The 23,818-nt window shown below is 46.4% G+C and overlaps 2 protein-coding genes across 10 annotated transcripts; one reads left to right on the plus strand and one right to left on the minus strand.

Moving 5' to 3' along the window:
• Positions 1-450: 450 nt before the first annotated feature.
• Positions 451-15,912, minus strand: si:ch211-106h11.3 (CCN family member 1). 9 transcript variants are annotated; one of them, XM_048245984.1, is made up of 7 exons: positions 14,794-14,886; positions 14,406-14,613; positions 13,492-13,624; positions 6,286-6,499; positions 4,948-5,406; positions 4,057-4,235; positions 451-2,734 (listed from the first exon to the last, which is right to left on the minus strand). In XM_048245984.1, the coding sequence occupies exons 3-7, from the start codon at positions 13,549-13,551 to the stop codon at positions 2,429-2,431; spliced, it is 1,218 nt and encodes a 405-aa protein (XP_048101941.1). In that variant the 5' UTR covers positions 13,552-13,624; positions 14,406-14,613; positions 14,794-14,886; the 3' UTR covers positions 451-2,428. The 9 variants fall into 9 exon arrangements, 8 of the variants coding, with proteins under 8 accessions (XP_048101941.1, XP_048101942.1, XP_048101943.1 ...); XM_048245985.1 differs by lacking the exons at positions 14,406-14,613; positions 14,794-14,886 and adding an exon at positions 15,824-15,912; XM_048245986.1 differs by lacking the exon at positions 14,794-14,886 and having other exon boundaries at positions 451-2,731; positions 14,406-14,766.
• On the plus strand, positions 14,854-19,125 carry txn2 (thioredoxin 2). The gene is made up of 4 exons (XM_048246013.1): positions 14,854-14,947; positions 15,846-16,111; positions 17,425-17,548; positions 17,949-19,125. The coding sequence occupies exons 2-4, from the start codon at positions 15,846-15,848 to the stop codon at positions 18,063-18,065; spliced, it is 507 nt and encodes a 168-aa protein (XP_048101970.1). The 5' UTR covers positions 14,854-14,947; the 3' UTR covers positions 18,066-19,125.
• The last annotated feature ends 4,693 nt before the right edge of the window (positions 19,126-23,818 follow it).

Here is a 23,818-nt window from a genome sequence, read left to right on the forward strand (position 1 = left end):
ACAGGTGCTGTTGTCCCATTCACTCTTGTGTGGTTGCTGAAAGCCCTGAGGCAAGTAGGAAAAACAACAAATAGCCAGGTTTAAAATGAATTACAGTTATAACAGACTAAACTGGTACTGGTGTGATACTAATATCAAAGAAAACTGACATAACTGACATTTTTCTTTTTTATTTAAAGCAGATTATTTGCGATGACAACTGTTTATTTCTAGATTTCACTCAAATGAAATGTAAACCCTTCACTACAGCATCAGTGAATTGTCATATTTTAATTTATTGGAGAACTATGAGAGAATTCTACCCTCAAAATGAAAATACAATGGAATTAGTAAAAATGGTTTTGGAATTCAACAAATGAAAAGAAACACACTGTCACAATAAAATATATAGGCTGTTTAGGATTTCTATTAAATTGTGTTTCTTTGCTCCCAAATATTCCACAATGCCACTTAAACCTTTTTTCTTTATTTAGAAATCATTAGACCCACATAAACAGAAAAAAGCACAACTGCCAAAATAACTCCGAAAACATTTGGTTAAATATAGCTGCAACTTCTGTCCTTATAACATAATGGTTTGCTTCTTTATATCTGAACAACACTGCACATTGTAACAAATATATATTTAATTGAAAAATGCTGCCAACTCTTATTCCTGTGGCACATAAAGCCAGCTGTGGTCAGACACAAGTCAGGTAAGGTGCATGAACATCTGTAAGTCTCCTTTCTGTCCTAAAGCTTGACCCAAGTCTTCAAAAGGGCCATGCTGCATGAATGCTAAACTCATCGTGTGTAAATTAAGTGGATGCTTTTCTTATTGTTGCACCATACAGCTAACAGATTAATACCAGTGCGCACTGCAAATGCCTGCTAATGGCTAAAATCAAAGCTAGTCATTTGGGGAGTGGGGGTGTTTTGAGGTCGTTGGAGATATCCCGAATTCCAGGCTCAAACCCACATTTTGTTGCCTCTTGGCTCCCATGGTTTTAATGAGAATGATGTCACACTCAACATCTCATCTAACACTGCCAAATGGCAGACATGGAGACCACAAGAGGCACGCAGCAACTCAAACAAGAGTTTAGGTCTCTTGATTTTTTGCATCAGTTGCAAGATTAGAGGCCAGATCGAATCCAGAAAAGTCCCACCCGCTAGTCCCAAATTACATGTTTATGTCTGATGCTGGTGTTTTAAAATGTATTTTTACAGCAAACCAGAGGGTTGCCGGGCTCCTCACTACCCCCAAAATTTCAGCATTGTAATTTGTCGGAGTTACCAAGTTGACGTTTTGGTGCCAAGACTCCACAAGATGGTCTTTAGGCGCTTGTCATAAGTCTCTCTAGACCAAGTGCACCATTGTTGGGATACAAAATGGATGGGGTTGAAGGTGAAGGTATCTTTAGGCTTTGGAGCTTTGCCTCAGACAAATCTCTCCGAAAGAGGAGACGGTTCAGTCCAGTTGTTGAGCATGAGATACTCTTTCATCGGTGGCTGGCCCATGTCCTACCACTCTTGAGGAAACACTAGAGGGCTACTGGTCAAACAATGTTCTTACACTCCTTCACAGTCAACTGTTTCCCAACCAGAGGCTCATCATCTTTTTTTTTTAAAGGCTTGTCATTTCATCTGTCAAAACAATAAATAGCCTAGCATAAATAAGAGGCAAAAGAAGACTTCCTCGGAAAAAAAAGGGAGGATGCCTCCTCTTCCATCTTGGTTTCCCCTTGGCTGTCTCGGTCCATGTTTAAAGTCCCTCGTCTCCTTTGGAAGACAAGTCTCACACAGTCAGCCTGTGCATCCTTCCTCTTCCCCACTCTGTCTGGATGAAAATACTCGTTGCCATTGAAGGGTTTAGCGCCTGCTCACATTCAGCATGAAAAGCTAACCCCAATCTTTTACTCCACCAGCCCACTGGGGCCTTTTTGCGGCAGCTGTTTGCGAGTTCCTCTGAGAATCTGGATTTTTCGCCACGTCTTTGCTGCCAAATCACATCGTTTTCCCCGTCCATGTCACTTCAGTCACAGAGCGCATTGCCACTGCTTGTTTTTTTTTTTTATGTAGGGAGATAAAAAAAAAATGGCGGCTCGCAGAATCCACGGCTAGCTATATACACGCGGGGCTCTCGTGGTGATCCCTATCAAACCGCGTTGGACACGGGCGTCTAATCTAAGGCCAGCACTAATCCACTAGATCTGAGCAAAAGGGAGGATCGGATTTGAAACTCGGAAAAAAACGGAACTCTCCCTTTCCTCCTGTGGATCAGACACCCTTAGGAGTTGAGGCCAGTCTGAGCCTCAGGCTAGCATCTACTTGGGAAGTACACTTGGAACCGCTACTCTATCAGGGTGTGGGGAGGTTGGCTGGGTAAGGAAGGGGCGATAGAGAGAGACAGAGATAGAGAGAGGTTAAAAAAATTGAAGGTGCAGAACTAGTCGATGAACTTGTGTGTGTCGCCGTAGAGCCAGCGCTGGGGCGGCAGGGCGGCCTCGTTGAGGTGACTGCACTCGTCACTGCACTTGCACGACTGCACGAACATAACGGACCGCTCAAAGCGCTCACCGTCCGGGCAGGAGAAGCGTACAGCGGCGGTGCGCGTGCGACGCGGCGAGCAGCAGCGTCCGTCCAGGCACACGCCGCAGTAGTTGGGCCGGTAGAGGCGGACGCTCCGACAGCCGGCGTAGTGCAGACGCAGGGGCTCCGGGGCCTTCTGGGTACGTGAGCACTTCCGCCCCTTCTGTTGAGAGACAGACATGGATTGAAATACATCTTTCCGCCTGACTTTCCGCCATTACAAGTATAAGCTTTCTCACAGTTATTAACATCTAAAGTGCAATCACCTTTAACTACTATTAATGAGGATGGGGACACTTGGTATTATATTTCTCATTTGTGAAGACCACATTTACAGGAATAACTTAGTTTTGAAATGCAATGACATTCAGTGGTAAAAACCACTGTTTTTGGCTTTAATACATGGCTCCCCACAAAAACTGCATCCCTAAAATGGGAAGAAATTTCAGTTCAAATGCACAAGAGGTATGGCATCAGATGAAAGCCCCAAACCAAACGCTGAGAAGCTTCTAATCCCCATGCTAATACCAGGCCAGCTCTAAAGGCATTGACACATCCTGTGAAACAGGTGCATCAACACTGAGCCCAGAGCTGACTTGCGGCTGCAAAGCTGTTAAATAACTAAGAGAGACACAAAGATGGACAAGTCCAAACAGCGTGGAATACGCTGCCATACATCGCCTATGAGCCCAACAGCCAGGGACATACTGGGGAAGACATTCAGCCCCGTCTGCAAGCATCATCCAGAGGGCCAGTAGTGAGACAGACAGGACAAGTAAAAACTTTGGCGAGCCACCAGGATTTTGTCCCTGTAGGCCTGTGCACCACTGCTGCTACTGAGGAAACACATGCAGAAATGAACGAAACTGTGCTGTTCCCCAACATTCTCTAACATTCCCTAACATCCGGCTCTTGTTTTCTGAGGGTATCTCTTGTCAACGTTGAACTGCATGACCCGTCAGCTTCCACATTGACAGCTCCTAATAGAATGGGCAGTTGCCAGAAAGCCAGAGGACTGGAGCGCTATGAATTCTGGGATATTAATAATACCAATGTGAACTCCCAATGGGTCAACCTTAGGGGCTATCTCCACCAACCCTCATTAGGAGTGTCTGGTTTTCCCGGCCAAGCAGATTCCAAACGGGGCTGGCAAGGGTGTTGCTTTTTGGCCTCTCCAAAAGACATGCTAATTCTGTCTGCTCTTCTAGAGTATGTTGACACTAGTCCGAGATACAAGCACAACAGTGCCAACTCTGTCCCCAGTAGAATTGACTATAAAGATTCTCTTTCTATCTATTGCCGCCATCCACCCCTCTCACACAAACACCTCATCTCTCTCTCTGATTTCTGACAATACAGTCACAGATCAATGACAACAGGGATGGGACATTGGCTCCACATTGGAAAAGTCTATCAACAGAAATAAACACACACACACACACACACATGCCCACACACACTCAGAGACATAAGCACATGTCATACCTTAATGGGGACGGACATGGAGCTGCATGGTCGAATGTTGCACAGGCGGGTCTCCTTGACCAGCTTACACTGGGCATTGTTGTTGGTGACCCTCGAGGAGACGCCCATGCCACAGCTGCGCGAGCACTGGGACCAGTTGGTCGTCTGGACCACACACTGCTTCCCCTCCTGCCTCCATGCTAGAGGAACCAAGGAGAAACAAATAAAGGAGTGAGATGTGGACAGAGGACAACAGGATGTGGGCAAGGCATTAACAGACAGATTGTGTGAGAGAAAGAGAGAGAGAGAGTGAGAGAAAGAGAGAGAGAGAGAAAGAGTGAGAGAGTGATAGGGCAAGTAGGCAAAAGATAGGGTAAGCGCAAGGCAAGGCCATTAGTAAGTAAGCAAGTAAGCACACAGGCACCATTCACAGAACTGGCAACACTGACGCATAGAGTGGGTGATTAGTGAGTGGAGAAAAAAGGTGGTCGACTGAAGTATGTGCTGTGAGAGAACCGACTGTATATATTTGTGTGTGTTTGTGTATGTGTGTGTGTGTGTGCGTTTGTGTGTGTGTGTGTGCGTGTGTGCTTGTGTGTGTGTGTGAGAGAGAGAGAGAGAGAGAGAGAGAGTGTGTGTGTGTGTGAGGGAGTGAGTGTTGCTGGTGCCTAAAGATTCAGTGGAAACCACTGGGGTGCGCACAGGCAGCTCAAACACGGACACACAGAGAGGGAAGCGGCGCGCGGCAAGGGGAGAAACGACCCCGGCTCACAGTGGGGTCGATTGTGCCCTCCTCCGCCCGTGCACAAACAGGCCACACTCTGGAGAGGACAAGAAACAGGCGGCAGACGGCAGCAATATGGCGACCCAGCCCCACCCTAATCCATTCCACCCTCCTCTCCTCCTGCTCACCAGCCAGGTGCTTGTGACTGTGTGGCTTGTCCCACCTCTTCCCCTCCTCCATCAGCTCGTTGCTCAGGGTGTCCTTGGCCTTGTGCGGGAAGCGCTTGAAGTACTGCTTGGGGTAAGAGGGCTCTGGGTAAGGCTTGGGGTAAGAGGGCTCTGGGTAAGGCTTGGGGTAGGGCAGGAGGTCCTGGAAGAAGAGAGGGGGTGGATCAGGCTTCCTGACCACAGGGGGCAGCGCCGACGAGCTCTTGTGGCAGTCCAGGCTCGGGCAGCACTGGCCGGGCACCCTGACGAGGCGCGGGGCTGGGCACGAGGGCGAGGCCAGGGGCAGGTGAGTGGGGCAGAGGGGCACGCAGCCCACGGCCCCGTCCACACACGTGCACTGGTGCTTGCAGCCGGCACGGAAGTTCTCCCCGTTCTGGTACATCCGGCCGTTGTACTCGCACGAGCGGCCCTCTAGTTTAGCTGAAAGTGAAACAGGAACGGAATTAGATGGGTTCCTCCTACTGATGTCTAAAAATAATAATCTCTTACAGTCAATAATATAAGAGATTCATTTTTTAGACTCTAAGGTGTAAATGTACATCCTCAATAACACAATCTGGATTGGGGCTTTGATCAGCAGTATTAAAAAGCCATTAAAAAGACATGATGACTGAAACACTGCAAAATATAAGAAAAAGTAGAACTGACGATTAGAAAAGGGGAAGAAAAGGGCCTGCAAAGGTTGAAAGCAGATGAAAGAGAGAAACACCTAATCCCTCTCTTTATGAAGGAGCCTCTCTTCTTGACACGGAGAGGAATTTTGTCTTGTTTACAAGGTTGCTCTTGCTCTGCGAGTCTCTCTGTGGGACTCTCTCCCAAACCCCATACCTCCTCAAAAAAGCTCCACTACATCAATCCACATAGGCCTCTTTATATAGAATCAGCCTCACTTCCATAAATATAGCCCTGTGTGTTTGTGTGTGTGAGTGTGTGCTTGTGTGTTCTCACGCTTGTGTGTGTGTGCGGTTGTGTACATTTGCGTGTGTGTGTGTGTGTGTGTGTGTATGTATGTCTCTGTGTGTGTGTGCGCACGACTCTGTGCATGTGTGTGTGTGTGTGTGTGTGTATGTATGTCTCTGTGTGTGTGTGCGCACGACTCTGTGCATGTGTGTGTGTGTGTGTGTCTGTCTGTGTGTATGAGACGTCACACTGAGCCAGTTATATTAAGACTGAACCTGGCACTAACCAAAGGCCCATGAGGGCACTTGCAAGGCTTCGGTCCATTGGCATTCTGAAAGCTCCCCCAGCAAAACAAACCCTCTCCTCTCTCATCTCGTCTCGCACTCACACTGGACTCACCCCTGCAGATGCCGTGGGTGCTGCCCACGTCGTTGCCATAGTTGCACTCCAGGCCCTTGTGGTGGTCGCAGGGTTGCATGGCGTGGCAGTCCTGGTTGAGCTGGGCGGCGCATACCTTGCAACAGCCACAGGCGTCGCGCACCATGCTCACGCCAGGGGGGCATGAGGGGCGTGTTGCCGGGCACTCACACACAGCAGGGCATCCAGCACGAACCTGGAAGGAAACAGGGCGAGGAGAGAAGAGGGTTATACTTGAGCTCTAAAACATGTTCAAAAACAGAAGTAGGACACACGGTAAATCTTGAGTCGAAGGCTGTTATTGAGATAATTTTTGGTGAGACCATCTTTGGTGTCCCACTTCACAATGGAAGGTTTTGCGAATCCTGTCTGTCATAAATAGTATTATTTCTTCCCCACATAGTAATCTGTTTTTTAAGTTTAAAGTATAAAGGAGGGAGTTGAGGAGCCAAGCTTGAGTTGCCCTGCCAACTCTAGGAGTGATCCATATTCTCCAGAAATGTGAGCTGAAACACCATCCTTATTAACACAGAGACTAGAAGTCTGATTCATTCAACAGATATCCATTCAAACAAATGGAAGGGGGTCAGGATGACATATTTCACAAAGTCTAGCGAGAGCAGCTGCTGGCTATTCCTTTAAAACCACCTTTGTGAAGTACTGTGAGCGCCGCCTCATAGCCTGCGAGTTATTTCAAAACCTCTCCGGGTGAGCTTTTTGGCATCTGAGACATGAGAGAGGATGAAAGACAAAAATCAATGGAACTCCAAGGCTCCTCCCAGGCCGTTTCAGATGGCGCTAAGATCACAGGATTTCGGCGAGCCTCCACAGTTGGACCATCCCGCTCCTGCAAAGCCATTGTATAAGCATGGAGGTGGGGACGTTGCGGTGGGAGATTTGAGGGGTCTAAATTGTTTCCGCGCAGCGCGCTCTGTCTATTTTGAGGGCTGAATGTATGTCAGTTTCAATTGTTTGAAATCATTAACTCGTAAAGGATGAGCTGCTGAGACCATCACTAAAAAAGTCCAAACAATTTGCGCATCTTAATATCAATATAAAATATCTGCCCTTTTGTCCCACAGACTAAATAAATATAAAAAACATAAACAATTTGGTCCAGCTGACATTTCAAAATAGCTGGTGTAAATGTAAGCATAATTTGAAGAATAAAAACTCAGTGCGTCACCATTTGCTCGCAGGTGCACATGAAAGAAGACGCAAAAGAAGACGATAAGAACTGAATTGCCATTTAAGTGAACTTGTCAGAAACCTGTTACTTAAGGGCTAGTGTCAACAAATAGCCGCTGCATCTACACAAGTGTCTATTTTACAGACAGTACATCGGAAAAATAACAAAACATTTGTAAATAGAGGTTACACACCGTGGCAAAGATCGCCAAAATGAACGCAAGAAGTGCCACAGACGTCCTCATTCTGCCAGGGAGTCAATAGCCCAAATGTTACAAGTCGTTTCTTCAAAGATGGCAAAAGGGATGAAAGAAGTAAGATAAATGGTTGTATTCCTCGGAGGTACAGTAATCCACAAATCCAGTATGGCTACAGTAAGACTAGAAATGGAAAAAAAATGTTGCTCAGTAGCTGGATGCTTCAGGTGTAACAGTTAGCTGAACTTCGTTGGACAACTCAATACTTGAAACTTCATAGATTGAATTCTGACCTCTGCTATATATTGTGATCATGTCGTTTTACTGCAGCTCCGCCTACCTAGAATCGTCTGGCCAATTAAGATGCGGGCGTGTGGCCAGGGCATTCCAAAGGGGGTGGGGAAGGGCGGGCGTTGGATGTCCAAGACGGCTAGCAAGGATTTGGGGCGTGGTCAAACATGAATGCACTCATTCATAAAAATGTTGAATTACTACATTCCAAAGAGGACCTGGCGTTTGGTGTTTATTTATTTATGTTTGAATAAAAATATTATTGATGCTTTAAAGTCGTTTTTATACACATATGTCTGTCCGGCCACTGCTTTGTGAAGGGCAAGATAAATATACTCAGCTGGCCTGTGCGAGCTACATTAATACAGGAACCGCCATAGAAAACAACCAGGAATTTCCTCCCCCACTCTGTATAAAAATACTTGAGAAGAAAGACGATGATAAAGTAGCCCACTCCTATTGGCTCTGTCTGCCAGTCCACTGAATCTGAATGCACTTCCGTGCAATAACGTGTCATAACTCAGGATGATGACTGCAATCTCTTGCCATCTTTGGTCTCTTTTTTAACCATGCTGTTTTCCACAGATGCATGCCCAAGTCAGACGGCTCAATCTGACTGGGCAGGTCTGTCCACCACCTGTCTAATCTAGCTCCAGCTGTCTCGCTTTTGTCCAGAGGTGAGTGGCAGTGGTTTACTCTTCAGAGCATGTGTGAGCATGTGTGAGCAAGGTCAGCGAGTGAAAGGTCAAACACACTGCCATGCACCCAAGACACACTCAAGATGACACACCTGCGTCAGCCAAAGGACTGCACCTGACATACATAATTTCCCCTTGATGATTCAAAATCCAAACACACACACGTTTAGTCAGTGTGTCAGTCATCTAGGCAAGAGATTAGGGTTTCGCATCTGTCTCTTATGTCCACACATCACTGTCTTGTCAGTTTGTCGTGTTCTTTCAGTAAAATATGTTGACATAATGGGTTCATGGAAAGGATGCTCTCTTGTAGGAGCAAAAGAGGGAAAATTCTCCCAAGCCAAACACAAGATCTCATGCTCTCCCTCTCAAGCACACACACACACACACACACACACACACACACAGACAGACAGACACTACTCTGCCTATTCCCAGACTTGTTTTTCCAAAAACTAGGAGCATGAGTGACTCATCAATAGACATGTCCCTTCCAGTTTAGTCACACCCACGCCATGCTCACCACACACACAGGCATGTACACACATAAACACACACACACACACACACACACACAGGCATGTACACACACTCTCACCATTAATAAATACTTTCTCTCTGCTTCAACTTCCCGGTTTCAGCGTGGGCACACCTGCCCACACTGCCAAGCAGGGGTTTGGCATCGGCCCTCACCCCGTTTTGACTGACGTCTGACCTCTTCGCCTCTGGCCACCTGGATGTGACAGCACACCTTGCCCCCCAAATGACTGCAGCGGACGGGCCTGTTTTGATGAGCTCTCGCACCCTTCTCAAGTGGAAATCCACTGCAATCTCCAGGAGCTTTCTGTGGAAATGGGAAAGGGCGTGCGCGGAGTGGGGGAAAGGTGTGGGCGGACGAATCTGACCAACACATCAAATGCCGCACTCTCTCCAAAACAAGGCTGTGGAAAGAGCAGCGCAGGCCCTTGGATGAGAGAGGGGGGCCTTACGCTCTCTGAGCCAGGGGAAAGACTGACCGAGGAGTGGCACGACACCAAATAGCCATGCCGATGGGAGAGAAAGAGAGCGAAGGAGAGAGTGACCGAGCGAGAGAAAAAGGGTGGGTGAGAGTCACTGGCTTTGTCATGTCATTTTGTGGAAAGTTGACAAGCTGTTCCACTTTTCACGTTGGACCATAATGGTAGCTTTGCTTAAAGCAACAAGGGGAACATCCATATTTCTCCGTTGCCTGAGAGGGTAATGCGAAAAAGGGTGACATGAGAAAGGAGAAGAAAGACAACAAGAGACAAAGCGAGCGGTGCTGGGGAGGTGGGAGGATAAGAGGAGAAAAGGAGGTGCTGGAGAGAGGGAGTAAGAAGAAGAAAAACAGAGAGAAGGATCGGTGGGGAGTGTTTGCTCAAAGCAAAAGCAGCCCTTGACACACCTTTCGTGACACACCTTTGGAGGCAAAAGCACATTCCATTACATAAGGTCAACCACACCGATGAAAGCACCAATCAAGCACTACCAGTTCCAGATTTTATCAGTCAACACCACACTGGCTGGAGGTTTAGGTCCCAGGACAATCACGCAAACAAAAGAGGGAGAGACGGAGACAGAGAGAGGGAGAGGAAGGAGGAGAGAAAGAAAAGGAAAAGGAAACAGAAAAAGAAAGTTGAGAGAGAGAGGGAGAGAGGAGAGGAAAGAGAGAGGAATGTCAGTCCCACAGTTATTTTTAACCTAGAACAGGAACTTCTCTGTTGACTCCCCAAACACCCAGACTGGGGCAGGATAAGAGCAGGGAGGAAGGCATGGAGGAGATGGAGAGGGGAGGCACATACCTGAAACAGACACACACACACAGTTTACATATCTTGAGGCATTTTACTTATTCAATCCAAAGTTACTCACAGTAATTAAGACACTAAGAATGAAGGCTTCAGCGTGGAGATTTTATAACATCATACAGTATCAATGGAATAATAAATGGATGTGGAATGTCAAAAGGCACAAAGCCCTCTGGCCACTCTCCTCACCCCCTGCCCCCTCCACACACCCAGAGAACACCTGTCTTCTAGCACAACAATCAGCACACGCCCCGGCAGTGACAAATTACCTTTGTGCAACTCTGATATAAAATCTGTCTGTGGCTGTTACCTTATCCGTCATCTGCTGTTTGGAATGAATGGGGAGGAAGTAAGATAGCAGTGTAAAAGGAGAACGAGAAAGAGGCCAAGCTACAAGGCCACAAATCACTGTGCAGATACAAACAACTTGGTTTTTTTAACCATCCACTGGCAGATCGAAATATGTGTGAGGAGGAGGAGGAAGGTCACCCTAGTTATGGCTGCCATACAGCAACTGACTCCCGGGCCCGGGGAATGCACGGGAGGCTGATTGGAGGGCCGCTGCGGGGCCTGTGATGGCAGCTGTGGTGCAGGTCAAGGCTCAGCTCCCCGGGGCCAACTCAATGGCCTACTTCACTCCAGGCCCCAGAGTCCACGGTTCCCACCCTCCAGTCCAGCCTATCGGCCCAGAGCGCCTACCCCCCCCAACACACACACACACACACACACACACACACACGCACCTCCTCCCCACTCCGCCCCTCAAGGCCCAGGTGTGACAGAAAAGCGCCTCTTGTTCCCTCCTGAGCCCCCCTCTGTCCACCGGGACCCCACAGATATCCCAGAAATCCCTGCAATTTCCGGTGCAATGTTTGTTTGGTAGGGGGGGGTAGGCAGGGGCAGTAGGAGGGAGAGGGGGTCAGGGTGAAAAAAAGAGGCTCTCTCAACAACATGGTGAGGTGGTGGGGGGGGGGGGATGGCGGCTGGCAAGTGTAAACACATAAACGAGCGGCAAGAGGGAGGACTGAGAGGCGTGTGTTCTGCTAGCTGACACACATCGCTCTCTCTCTCTCACTCTCTTTCTCGCTCTCTCTAACTTTCCCTCGCTCTCTCACAAACACATACAAAGTTGCAAGCGTATGCCAAGAACATATACAGTTGGCACGGATGCACACACACACACACACACACACACACACACACACACACACACACAGACACACAACTTTAGACATTATTAACCTAGATACACACATCCATACACGAACATGTATAACATTAACATGACATATAGAAACAGGCATACATGTAAAATGCATACATTTTATGTGCAAAACAGCACAACACACACACACACAAACATCCTCACATACATACATCCTCATATACACACACCTTTTACCTAATTTCACAAAGACAAACATACACCCACAGTCTCTCATGCACTCACTCTCTCGCACACATTCACACACACATATCCTCTCATTCCCGCTCACTCCCACACCCCCACCTTCTGTCACACGCACACACATACCGCACACACATACCCCACACACACACACACACACACACACACACACACACACACACACACACACACACACACACACACACACACACACACACACACAGGACACCTCTGTTTCAGCAGTAGAGCTCCTGGTTGCACTTAGCACAGTACTCCCCCTGCTGGTGAGTTCTAAGCGGAGCAGTTCTTCCTCAGAAGCCTCTCTTGGTCTGACTGTCCCGCTTAATTTCCCACACTGATTTAGAGTGTGTTACAAACGTGTGTATGTTACAAATACAGCATACTACAATGGCACAAAGGTCAACATACTCAGTATACACTAAATAAGAATGAAGTAAAGTCCAGTGGCGTGAACTCGGAGGCAATCAGAAAAGCGTTTTGAAGTCTCTCCTCTTGCGTGGGGGGAGGGGGATGTGGGTGAGTAGGGGCACCGGCAGGGGCGAACAGGGGGACTCGGGCGAGACGCAGCGGGAGGGCGGGGGCGAGTTCTCGGGCAGGAGCAGGGGCACGTTCAAGAGCGAGGAGGAGCAGGAGGAGGAGGTGCTCTGCGGGATGGGGGGCAGGAAGTGAGGGCGTCGGTCCCGCCTCTGGTGCGTCTGCTGTGTGCCAGTCTCAGTTGTCCCGCCTCTGTGCCCCGCCAATCGCTTCTCAAAGTGCGACCTCTGCAGTTCGCCACCGAACGCAATCCGCCTTGTCGGAGGACTCCTTTCGTCCTCAGCAAAGCCCAGGCTCTGGAGCCACTGGCACAGCCCTGCCTCCTGGTGTCCCTCTGGTTCCACTGAGGCGGCGGCACTCTTGTGAGTGTCCCACGGCCTTCCTCTGCTCCTCCTCTTCCTCTCAGCCTGCGGCCTCTCTCTCCTCCAGCCACTGTGCTCAGTCCAGCTCTCAGGGAACACGCTGCTGCTCCGCCGGCCTCTCCCTCTGGACGGGGCGCTCACTGGAGGACATTGTGGAGGGACCTCCAATTTCATACCGGTCAGTGAGAGTGACCGTGTTTCCCTTTCCTTTCCTTCATCACTTCTTAGCACCTCGGGGTGGCTACAAGTCCTCAGCAATACTCTTTTCTTGGCCACCCTGTCGCAGGCTGCAGTGGAGGATTCTAAGGGGCCAGACTTACAAGTGTCCACCGCTGAGTTGCTGTGGGATTTATTGCAGTCTGCAGAGCTCACGTGTGCATCCCCAAAGGTGAAGAGCTTTCTGCTCGAGTCCTTCCACGAGCTGACGCCTTGATGGCTACTGTCGGGCAGCACAGCCCGCGGTCGCTGGAACATGGAGCGCAGGCGTCTGTGAGGGGGCAGGCTGGCTGACGACGCGCCCCGCAGGCCGAGGGCACGGAACAGGGGTGGTGGCCGTAGGCCAGGCGTGGTGAGATCCCCCCCGCTCCACTGCCCAGAGAGGCCATGGCTACCATCGTCCCAGCCCACCGCCTTATCACTGCTGCAACAGCAGACCGTACTGACCCGTGATTCAGACGACCAGTCTGGCAAAGGCTGGCCCATCCTGCTGGTGCCGTCCAACATCAAAGAGGACAGAGCAAGGGCATCTTGTTCTAAGGGGATTTCCCACGGTGTCTGGATGGTGGAGAGCCTTTATCTGTGAGCATATCAAATCACACACACACACACACATTAATTAGAATCAGGACAGTTGAGTGGGAGCAATACAACCCAATTGGACATGATTTCAGCACAATCAGTGGACCTTCCCACAGCATATGAGACCAGAATGAAGCATTTTTTCATGTTATTTTTCCTGTGGTGTGACAAAGTCAAAGTCAAACACATTTATTTTTGATTTACAAGGATTTTCAATGTCATTTCATGATACAATAAAAAATTATCTTTGAATAAAATATTAAAACTCGATCACTCAACATTAGACTCATTAGGCCTATGCAGCAATGTGTCATTTGTTTATAAAGGTATAAGTTTCAAACACATGTCCACATTGCTCAGGCAAAAAAAATGGCCTTCTCAGAAAGATTAGAACCTAGCACTAGTCGTTTAATGAGGGAATGTTTCACAATAGCCTAAGGTCTACATAATTTACAGGAAGGATTAATATAATCTGACTAAGATTGCTATGATGAAATGGTCCCTTTGGACTTTTCCATTGATTTCAGACTACACAGTCTTTTTGCAGGAATTCAGTCAATAAATCAATCAATGAGTTTTTGTCAATCAATCACACAAATGTGTTAAACTCTGACCAATTCTGACACCTAATTGCCTAAAATACAGAACAGCAAAGGGGAAAGCACAAAGGAAAACCAACATGGCAATGAAGACAAAACCATATGACCAACAGATAGCTAGAACTAGTAGCATACTGATCGACAATGAAATTCATGTAGCACTATAGCCACTTTACTTACAAATGTGCTTTGCCCTTGCGAATTTTTGGCGGACAGGGACAGAAGCGTTCGTCTTGGTTTGGTAACCTCCCAGGCAGAACTGTCTCTATCCTTTCACGCGTTCCAACCTTTCATCCTCTGGTTATCCTTACATGAAAGGTGATGAATCGGTATTTTTGGTCTTTCATTTCTGTTCCCCATAAATAATGAAAGAGTTCCTTCCCTCCTTCTGAAGCCACAGAACACAGCCAGTTTATATTCAGTTATGTGAGGTGACAATAACAACCACAGCCTATGGTAAGCTAATATTTTATCAGATGTGCATTCTCTGTCTTAAAGAGACGTCTGTGTCGCTGTAGTACTGTAGGCTACTAGAACTGATACAATTTTTTGACAGATTGCAGCGTACCATCGATTCCAACACATCCAATCTGTAGAGCTGACTTCGAACACAGGTCGGCGCTACTTAGCCAAGCACAAGCACCGGACAATCTTAGCGAGCGGAAGTACCTCAACTTCTGTGGTCCGGGCGGCCAAACTACATCTAAAGAGTGCACAACACGGTAAGGATCTGTGTTTTTTCTATATTATGACCAAATAAGTTGGCTATTTGCCAGATTGCATTGTAGGTAGAATCGAGATACATGTCGACTGACTATTATACGACCAGAATGCCTCACAACGACGGAAAGCGTGATGAAACTGGCAAAGTCATACGGAGGTTATACGGGGAGAATAGAAGCTAGTTCTACTGCGCTAGCTAGCATTGCTGCGGTTGCAAAACACCTCAAGCATTGGAGTGTGTTATATTTTCATAAAAACTGTTTCAAATATTATAGCCTGTGTCGCTGGTTGTTTTTCATATGAACTGATCAGGGTTAATCCAGTAGTTTAGTTCGGCAATTGTCTATAACATTTTCTTTAAAAAGCTATTTATCTAAGTTGTCTTTCTAGTAGTTTGGTGATTGTCTTCAGGTTGCTAAGAAGCTACGATTTCGTCCCAGTAACGTTACGCCGTTTCAAAGAAACGTTAACGTTAGCCCATATTAGGACCCTTATCTAAATCATAATAAAAAGTTTCTTCTTTACAAGACTCACTAATTTGAAATGTCAAACACTGACATACAAAACGTTTGTCTCATACTAGTCTTCATAGGACATACTCACTTAAATAGTAGTTCTATAGCCTAGCATCTTGGTCGGTTTATTTTTTGTGTTTAGCTGCTAGACCATTGTTAGTTTTGCCCTTGTGAGTAATCGTGTTTATTAATCTCAGCAGGCAATTACAGAATTATTAATGAACGTTAATCAGAATTATTAATTAACGTTAATATGACGTTAGTCTTTGTATCATGTCCGGTGTTTTTCTTGTGTAATCCTGCAGAATACAACTGGTTGTATGTGACAAAACATGAGTTATTTTAATTTTTCCACCTCACCATGTACCCATATCTTGTCCAGATGGCTCACAGGTTGCTCGTCCGGAGAATTTGGACCGTGTCTGTGAGGGACGTGCGCTGCCCCCGTGCCCCATCATCCGCCCTCTATTCCACTTCACTGTGCTCCTCGGCAAGCCCACAACCCCTTCTGTCGCCCCGGCGTTCGCTCCCACGAGCCCTACCCGTCACTGCCCGCCGTGAGGTCTCCTTCAATGTTCAGGACCAGGAGGATTTCACCGAAAGGGTCATCAACAGCGAATTGCCTGTGGTCATAGACTTCCATGCCCAGTTGCGTATTCTTCTCCTGCTTTCGAGAGCACACAACCAAATTGATTCTTTCCACACACACACACACACAGGCTCTCTCAGGGACAAATTGAATGTACCACCACCTCTAAAACATAACATTTATGTTACCAGTCACAAGCATTATTGCTACCATTGTACAGCTAGAGGTTGTCATAAGGTCTGGGATCTTGCATAACTGGATCCAACACCTAGTTTATTGTTGGAATTATTGTAAAACTGTTGGGGTGGGGGTATAACATTATTGTCGTACTTGGCAGGATAAAGCAGTAGGGGATGCTCTTTGTATGAGAGGTCTCATCACTTTTTAGAGGAATATGGTCTACAAATCTGAAGACAATGGGCTGTGTTATTTGTTTAGCCAGGACATGTTTAGCTTGGGGATCTTGGCTGTGTGATAACAGACCAAATTGGGTAAAAGAAAGAACTTTCTGGAAATCCCTCCATCTCTAATGACTTCCAGTATGCTTATAAGTGGCCATTTTTTCATCAGAGGTTAATATGCTGTCTTGGAATTTATGGCCTATGTGTCACAAGTTTGTGCCTATATGTCCTGTATCTTTAAAGCGGTGTGTGGCTGTATGCGTGTAGGTTAAAAATACATCTCATTCTACACCAGCTGTTTGGCCAGGCAACCACATGACTGGCTTCTGTTCCATGTTGCATGAGATTTTGTGGGAGGTAATATCAGGACAAGCCTCAGCCCTTGATATCCAGTATGGTGATCCACATATGTCAATGCCATTTTGTGGTAGTGGCAATACAACAGCTGTAGAACTAGCACTGCATTGTATTACTTTATTTTATTATTTCAGGGAGATGAACAGCATTTACAGAGTGGCTTAGACCTATTTACTTTTGCATTTCAGTTATGTTCTTAGTTAGGCTTTCTAGTGTTTCTGCTTAGTCAGTTGTGGTTTACAATAGCTTGGGAACCAGATGAATCTGAGAGCTCATTGCATTTGCTCTGGCAGATCTATTTGGACACTCATTGAAACTGATTTCAACCCAGAACACAATTGTATATCTGATATGGGGCGGGCTTTATACAGTAATGGACAGGTATCGGACTGATGATCATCATTGAGGCAGTTTTGTACACAACTAAATGCAGAAATCTCAGTTGAGAATTGGTCTGGTGTTTGCCAGGCCAGGTTTACAAATTCTGCTCAGTGAATCTTTTCTAGTGTCACTGGTATGGTGCTTTAGCAGTTTAACAAATGGGTTTGCGTGAACACCCCCTCTTTCTCTTTGGTGAAGTTGACTTCTCTGACACCATGTTTGTTTTCTTGAAGATGGTGTGGACCTTGTAAGATCCTCGGGCCCAGGCTAGAGAAAGCCATTGCCAAACAGAAGGGTCGAGTTACCATGGCCAAAGTTGACATTGACGAACACACTGACCTTGCCATAGAGTATGGGGTAAGTCTTTTTCTTTTCCCTCGCTTCTGTTAAATGTGATCTAAGCGATGTTGGGAAACGTCATTTCTGTTGACGTTCAAACTAAACAGAGAGCTAGCTCGCTACTCCCTCCCCCTTCCTCACGGGCAATTGAAACTCTCCTAAACACGCATCTCGTCTGGACCAAGTTGTTTTTGTTGCCGTTTCTGGAGCTTGGGCTGTCCACAGAGACCACATTTTTTACAATGTATTCAGGGCATAGGCAGCTAGCGGATGGTGAGGTGATGTTTGCTGAATGTGACAAATGAATTTTAGCTTAGAAACCACGTAACATCGCTTAGAGCACCGCTAAGTGTGAAAAGGTAGGAACGGCCCACTGTACTCTCTGTTCACTCTGTGGCTATGGGGAATCCTCTTTCAGGTGTCAGCCGTTCCTACGGTGATCGCCATGCGGGGAGGCGACGTCATCGACCAGTTTGTGGGGATCAAAGATGAAGACCAGTTGGATTCGTTTGTCAAGAAACTCATTGGACAATAAACCTGTCCTCCATGTTCCTCTGTCCTATCCCCTCCCTCCTCCCCAGCCACACACATCATCTCAGTACTCTAACTGCACCCAGTGGCCACACTGAGCATGTGCAGAAATTGCCCACCCACCCACCTCTGCCTCCTTCTCCTCCCTTCCTAATGTCCTTAACTTAAAAACACATTCACACACCCATCCTAGAAACCTCAACTTCCACTCTTGTGTCTGTAATTCTGTGCATATGTGGTGAGGGTCTGTGCTCACATACATATGCATCTCATCCACCATCTCCTTATCTGTAAACTATGCCCCTCTGTCAAAATGGTGGTAGAGGAGTCTGAGCCAGAGTTTTATCTGTTTGTTATGATAGATTGTATAGAACAGTGTTTCCCAAACCCTTTGCTTCAGAGGAACCAAAGCACTTCATGTTTTAGTGAACTTCCTGCTCCGGCAACCTCGGCTGTGAGCTCATCACAATGTTCTAATGACCTGGAGGCATCTGGAAGAGTGTTCGGCCAATCAGGAGGTGGGAGGGACAGAGAACATGTAGTACTCTGGGTCACCAGGAGGAGCGGGAAAGGGAAACACTAATATAGAGTGTACAGCTACTTTACTGTACTATACTGTATCATAAAGAGACAATGTCTGATGTTTGGAGTTCAGTGGGCGACATGAGAGATGGAGATAGAGAGAGTGAATGGTTGGTTTGTTAAAAACTCTCTGCAGTTCTTACCTTTGACCACATGAGGGCGGGCTTCCCCCAGCATCACAGGTTCTACACAGTCATTCTTACACCACTATGCCTACTATCGTGAAAGCTGAATGTGTACGTCATTGAGGGAAAGAGCTGATTGTATGTATGTACTTTATGTATTGTTTTATGACAGTCAGTGTGAATTTTTGTTTTGTTTTATTTTACAGTTCAGCTCTTGTCTGTCTCTTGGTTTGTGACTGTGAAATATCTGTGAAGAGGGAAACACGAACATGGTTAAGGGTTTAATTTAGCTTTTGTTTCAATAAAATATGTGATATGACCAAGTGATGTGATTTAAATAAAAGGTATTATAAAATATTTAATTGGAACCGTGTGACGTGCTTTGTGATTCATTGTATAGAACAAAGGATCAGTAAATGTGTTAAGGGGAAATGCAATATGTAATATCCAAAGGTATTATTTAATAATGATATTATTAAATTAAACGACACCATTGCTGTTGTAAAGTTGTAGTTTCTGTAATGGTCTCTCAGCCATATTGCTTCCATATAGTATATTAAACATATGGAGACATAGGTTCCTGAGAAGTATGCTGTTCTTGGCATAGTTTTAGCTCCTGAGACTGGTGGGGAAGACCTGTGGACTCTGTGGTGTGAGAGAGTAATTAGTATTGCCTACTCCCACAGGAATGTGAGTTATAGGGCCATCAGAGCGCCTGAGCCTCAGCAGCTCATCCAGCCGTGGCCCTCCTCCAGTCCTCCCTCTTGCTCTCAAGCTGTCTCCCTTAACTGTGTTGCCTCGCTCACGACCCACCCTCCCACTAAAGCTCCTGACCAGGGGTTGCCTGCAGCACTCTCCTAAAGTACAGGAACACACACATCTCCTTTCAACACCTCTGCAAACTGCTCTTTGCCCTCCCCCTCACTTGCTTGCACTGAGCTCCCTCCTCCTCCCCCTCCTCTCTCTTCTCTCCCTCTAATTTCCTTGTCTCGCCTCGTCGTGTCCCACCTGTCATCTCCACCTTGCTGAGGTGCTCTGCAACCTGACGTGACCCTTGTTCCTCGATCTCCTCACTCCCGTTCCTCGTTCGCTAGCCGACATGAGTGGGCTTGACTGAGGGGAAGCCGCCGTCTGTCTTCATTACCATCACTTTGGCTGCTGTCCATCAGCATGTCCCTGCCTGCAGCGCTGCTGCACACACACACACACCTGCCTTCCTCCCTCCTCACGTCTGGTCCTCGGAGGCAGGGCTGCACACCTGCACCTCGGAGCCGTTATTCTCCAGACTTCCTATGATGTCATCCCAGGGACTTTCTCATATGCTCATATAGCGTGCTTGGCATTCTCTCTGTATCATTATGCGACCGCTGCTGACAGAATGACGGCACATTTACCGCAAGTACTCAACCCCCCCTCCCCCCAAATGAGCGGGTGGAGGGGGAGAAGAAGAGTCAGGGAGCCAGAGAACTGCAGTCACGCATGAGAGTGTCTGGCTTGTGCCTAAAGGGATCCTAGGCAGGCAACGCCACGGACGTTCCACACGCAGACTCTTCAGGAATGCCACCTCATTTCCACAGGCGTGGAGGGATCGGCTGGCTGCTCATATCTACGGACCAGCAGTCAGAAATGTGATAATCCTGCCAACAACGTGTCACCTTAGCGCACACAAGGAATTCCACTCTTTGGACTCTCAGCCATGTTGAACTCGCGTGATTGGAATAGCTGGAATGACTATAACGACTGCACCTCTATATTGATCTACACCTCTTGGCTTATGGGAGCTGAGTTGGAGTAGTGTCTGAGAGTAGAGTCTAGACTCATCCCGGGTACTTATACCTGTTTATCACAATGGAGGGCTGTTCTCTTAACCCTGCATACTCTGACCCTGAATCAGAGCCAGGGCTGAAAGGGATGAGGTAAAGAAGTGGATGACGGAGGACGGGAAAGGTCTGAGAGCAGTTGTAACACTACACCTCTTCCGCCCTAAAACAATAGACCACACCTCCACTCCTCTCGCTCCCGCTCGGTGTCTCTCTCCCTCTCTCTACCACTCTGTTACCATATATGGCAAAAAAGACAGGGAAGCCAGTGAGTGCTCAACAAACGCCGAGAGAGGGAGAGAGAAAGAGCGAGCGGCAGAATTCCTATGCCCTCTACCTCATTCTCTCTCCTGCTCTGTTTTTCTCAGACTTCTTCAAACTGTTAGTATTTGCTCTGTGCTTGTTTGAGTGGCTTGGTCTGTGCCACATAGCCCAGATGCCTTTAGATTACATGCCAGCATGTGTGTTTGTGTTTCTGTGTGTGTATATGTGAGGGCAAAAAGCAAGACAAAGATCTGGCTGCCAAAGCCAGGAACATGAGTATTGTGTTTATAGTAAATACATAACCCTATTTATATCTCAAACACACACACTGACCCACAGGACCTTGGCTCCTTATGCAGCCCCAGCCTTGCCACTGTTATTCATTCCTTTCTTATCCTGACGTCTCAGATTTTGGGGGGATTCTGGGTAAAAAAGGACTATTTTGCCAGGGACCCATGGAGTCAAGGAGAGGGTTAAAACTCATTAGGATCAGGCTGGACGTTCCCCCCGAAGAAGGAACTGGCTCCCCTTCCCTTTTCTTCACATTCCACAATTTTGTGAGTCAACATACGTCTTATCACCCCTTCCTGTGTACTGGTTACCACAGAGAGAGAGAAGAGAGGAAGGGAGAGGGGGAGGTCTGGAGAAGAAAGAATAAACTACCACACTTGAAGTTGTTATTGCTCTTTTTCCAAGCTGTTTTTAATTATTAGAATGTTTTGTTTGTCAGGGGCATTACACAACAGGATAGAGGATGCTCCTTTTCCATTTATGGATTGATTCACAAACACACTGACATACTGTATACACTCAAACAGCCACATCAGGTCACAACTAAAAAGTTCTGTTGAATTGAACAGAGAGGAGTAAATAGTCATTGCTTCCATTTTGAATAGTTGAGTATGGTTATGCTAGAGGGGCCTCTGTATCCCTGGGATATTATGTTTCTATTCAATGGCGTATGTCATTTCTGGACATGGGATCAACCATCACTCTTGTATTTACATCACATCAAGACATGGATATGATTGACAGACCTAGACTGAATATGCAAACACACACATACACTTATGATTGACAGACCTGGCCTTGGAGTAAACACATTTCCCAGGGCATGCATATTAGGCCATATGTATACACAAATATGGATGCTGAAACTGCAGCCTGGGTTTTTCATCATTATCATCATCATCAGCTCAATCATTCAGTGAAAGTGAGCTAACTTCAGCTTGCTCAAGTGCATGATACATGACTTCTACCTCGCAGGATTATGGGCACACCCAGTTGCTGAGATGGAGTGTGACTGGGTCAATTCAAAGAAGGCGGGAGTGAGGTCAAGAGTCTCCTTATTTGGTCATCTAGCTTTTTCTGTATAGAAAAAAAACACACTTAACTCCCCCTCTCCGTATTTTGTCTCTCTTTCAAAAGTGAGGGAATATTCTGTCACATCCACATCAGTATATCTCCAATGAACTGTCTGCCCATTCTCTCTCTCTCTCTTTCTCTCATTCTCTCATTCTCTATCAAGCTCTCTCCTACACACACAAACACACATCTCATTCAGCATCTGTTACTGCTCAGACAGGGACAGTGGTGACCCTTGACCCCTGAACAGAAATTCCTCCTATTGCCCAACTAGCCAGAAAGCAAGAGATGTATTGATTTTTCCAACCACACAGCATGTTCCCAAGTTAAGTGTCAGCGATGATACACAGCCCCTGAAAGCTCTCACAAACAAGTTCAGCATGCCACGCATACCAGTTCAATGCAATTCAGGGCTGCTTTTTCATTAACCATTTTCACCAATTACACCCATGCAGTCTAGATCTGGAGAGGAATGTCACCGCTTTTTAAAGAAATGCAATTCATGGCCTACTTATTTAAATCTGTGTTATCCTAAGCTAAATGGAAGATGTGAAATTTCACATTTAAAAAGGGAAGTTGAGGTCATGATGTGGAGGTATATTATGTTTGACAAAATCACACCCACTACCCACTAAAGATGCTTAACTGTGTCTCTCATAGGGGCTAGATATATCTGGACATTTATCACACTGTTTATTACGATATCAGAGAAATCTCAGTGTGATCGATTTTGAAGTTATGCTCAAGGAGAGAGAGTGAGAGAGAGAGAGAGAAAGATCAGTAGGGTAACAGTGTGAGTGGAATTTTAGTCTTTTGTTTTTCATCTCCATCTATGTACGCCTCTGGCAAACATCATTGCACACCATTGTGCAAGTGATTTCACTCAACTCATTTCCATTTATCATTCCGTCACATTATACATTTTGTTAGCATACCTTTATGGTAGCTTTCTGAATGTTTTGTATGTATTTAGGCTATATTGTTATGTAGCCATAGCCAATGTATGTAGCCTATGTATATGTATGTTTATTTATCTTTTTTATCTACTATCCTACAGGAATTTGGTCAGTGAAAACTGCGTTTAAATATGCTTTATAAATAAAATTTACTTTATTTCTTTGTAACTTTGAAAAAACGTTTCTAAAGTAGCCTCATTTATTAGTTGAAGCTGATGTTAAAATTGAGGTAAGGTTTGGATTTGGTATGGATAAATATTGTCAAATAAACATGTGAGATTATAAATGAATAAACACATTCCAAAGCTAAACTCCAAGTGTACAGTGTGTTCATAAAGGAAATAGGCTACTGCTGTAGACAGGGGTGGGCCAAATAATGACAAAGACCTTCATGGCGTAGTATTCACTGAACGGAGGGCTACTTATATGGTCAAAAAAATCCTTAGCCTGCACATACCTCTTTCATTAAACACCGCGTTCTCCTTACACCCCCCTACTATTTCAAGTTCATACTTTTTGCCCACTGGCACGACGGTTCCCACAAATTCACGCCCCTAAGTCGATCTGACTGGCTCTCTTGGTTGGGACTGTTAAAATGTTGTCTGTGAGTGGTTGACAGGATAGACACACATCATAGCCTCCGCC

Source organism: Alosa alosa, chromosome 6, assembly GCF_017589495.1.
Source record: "Alosa alosa isolate M-15738 ecotype Scorff River chromosome 6, AALO_Geno_1.1, whole genome shotgun sequence".
Taxonomy (NCBI): domain Eukaryota; kingdom Metazoa; phylum Chordata; class Actinopteri; order Clupeiformes; family Clupeidae; genus Alosa; species Alosa alosa.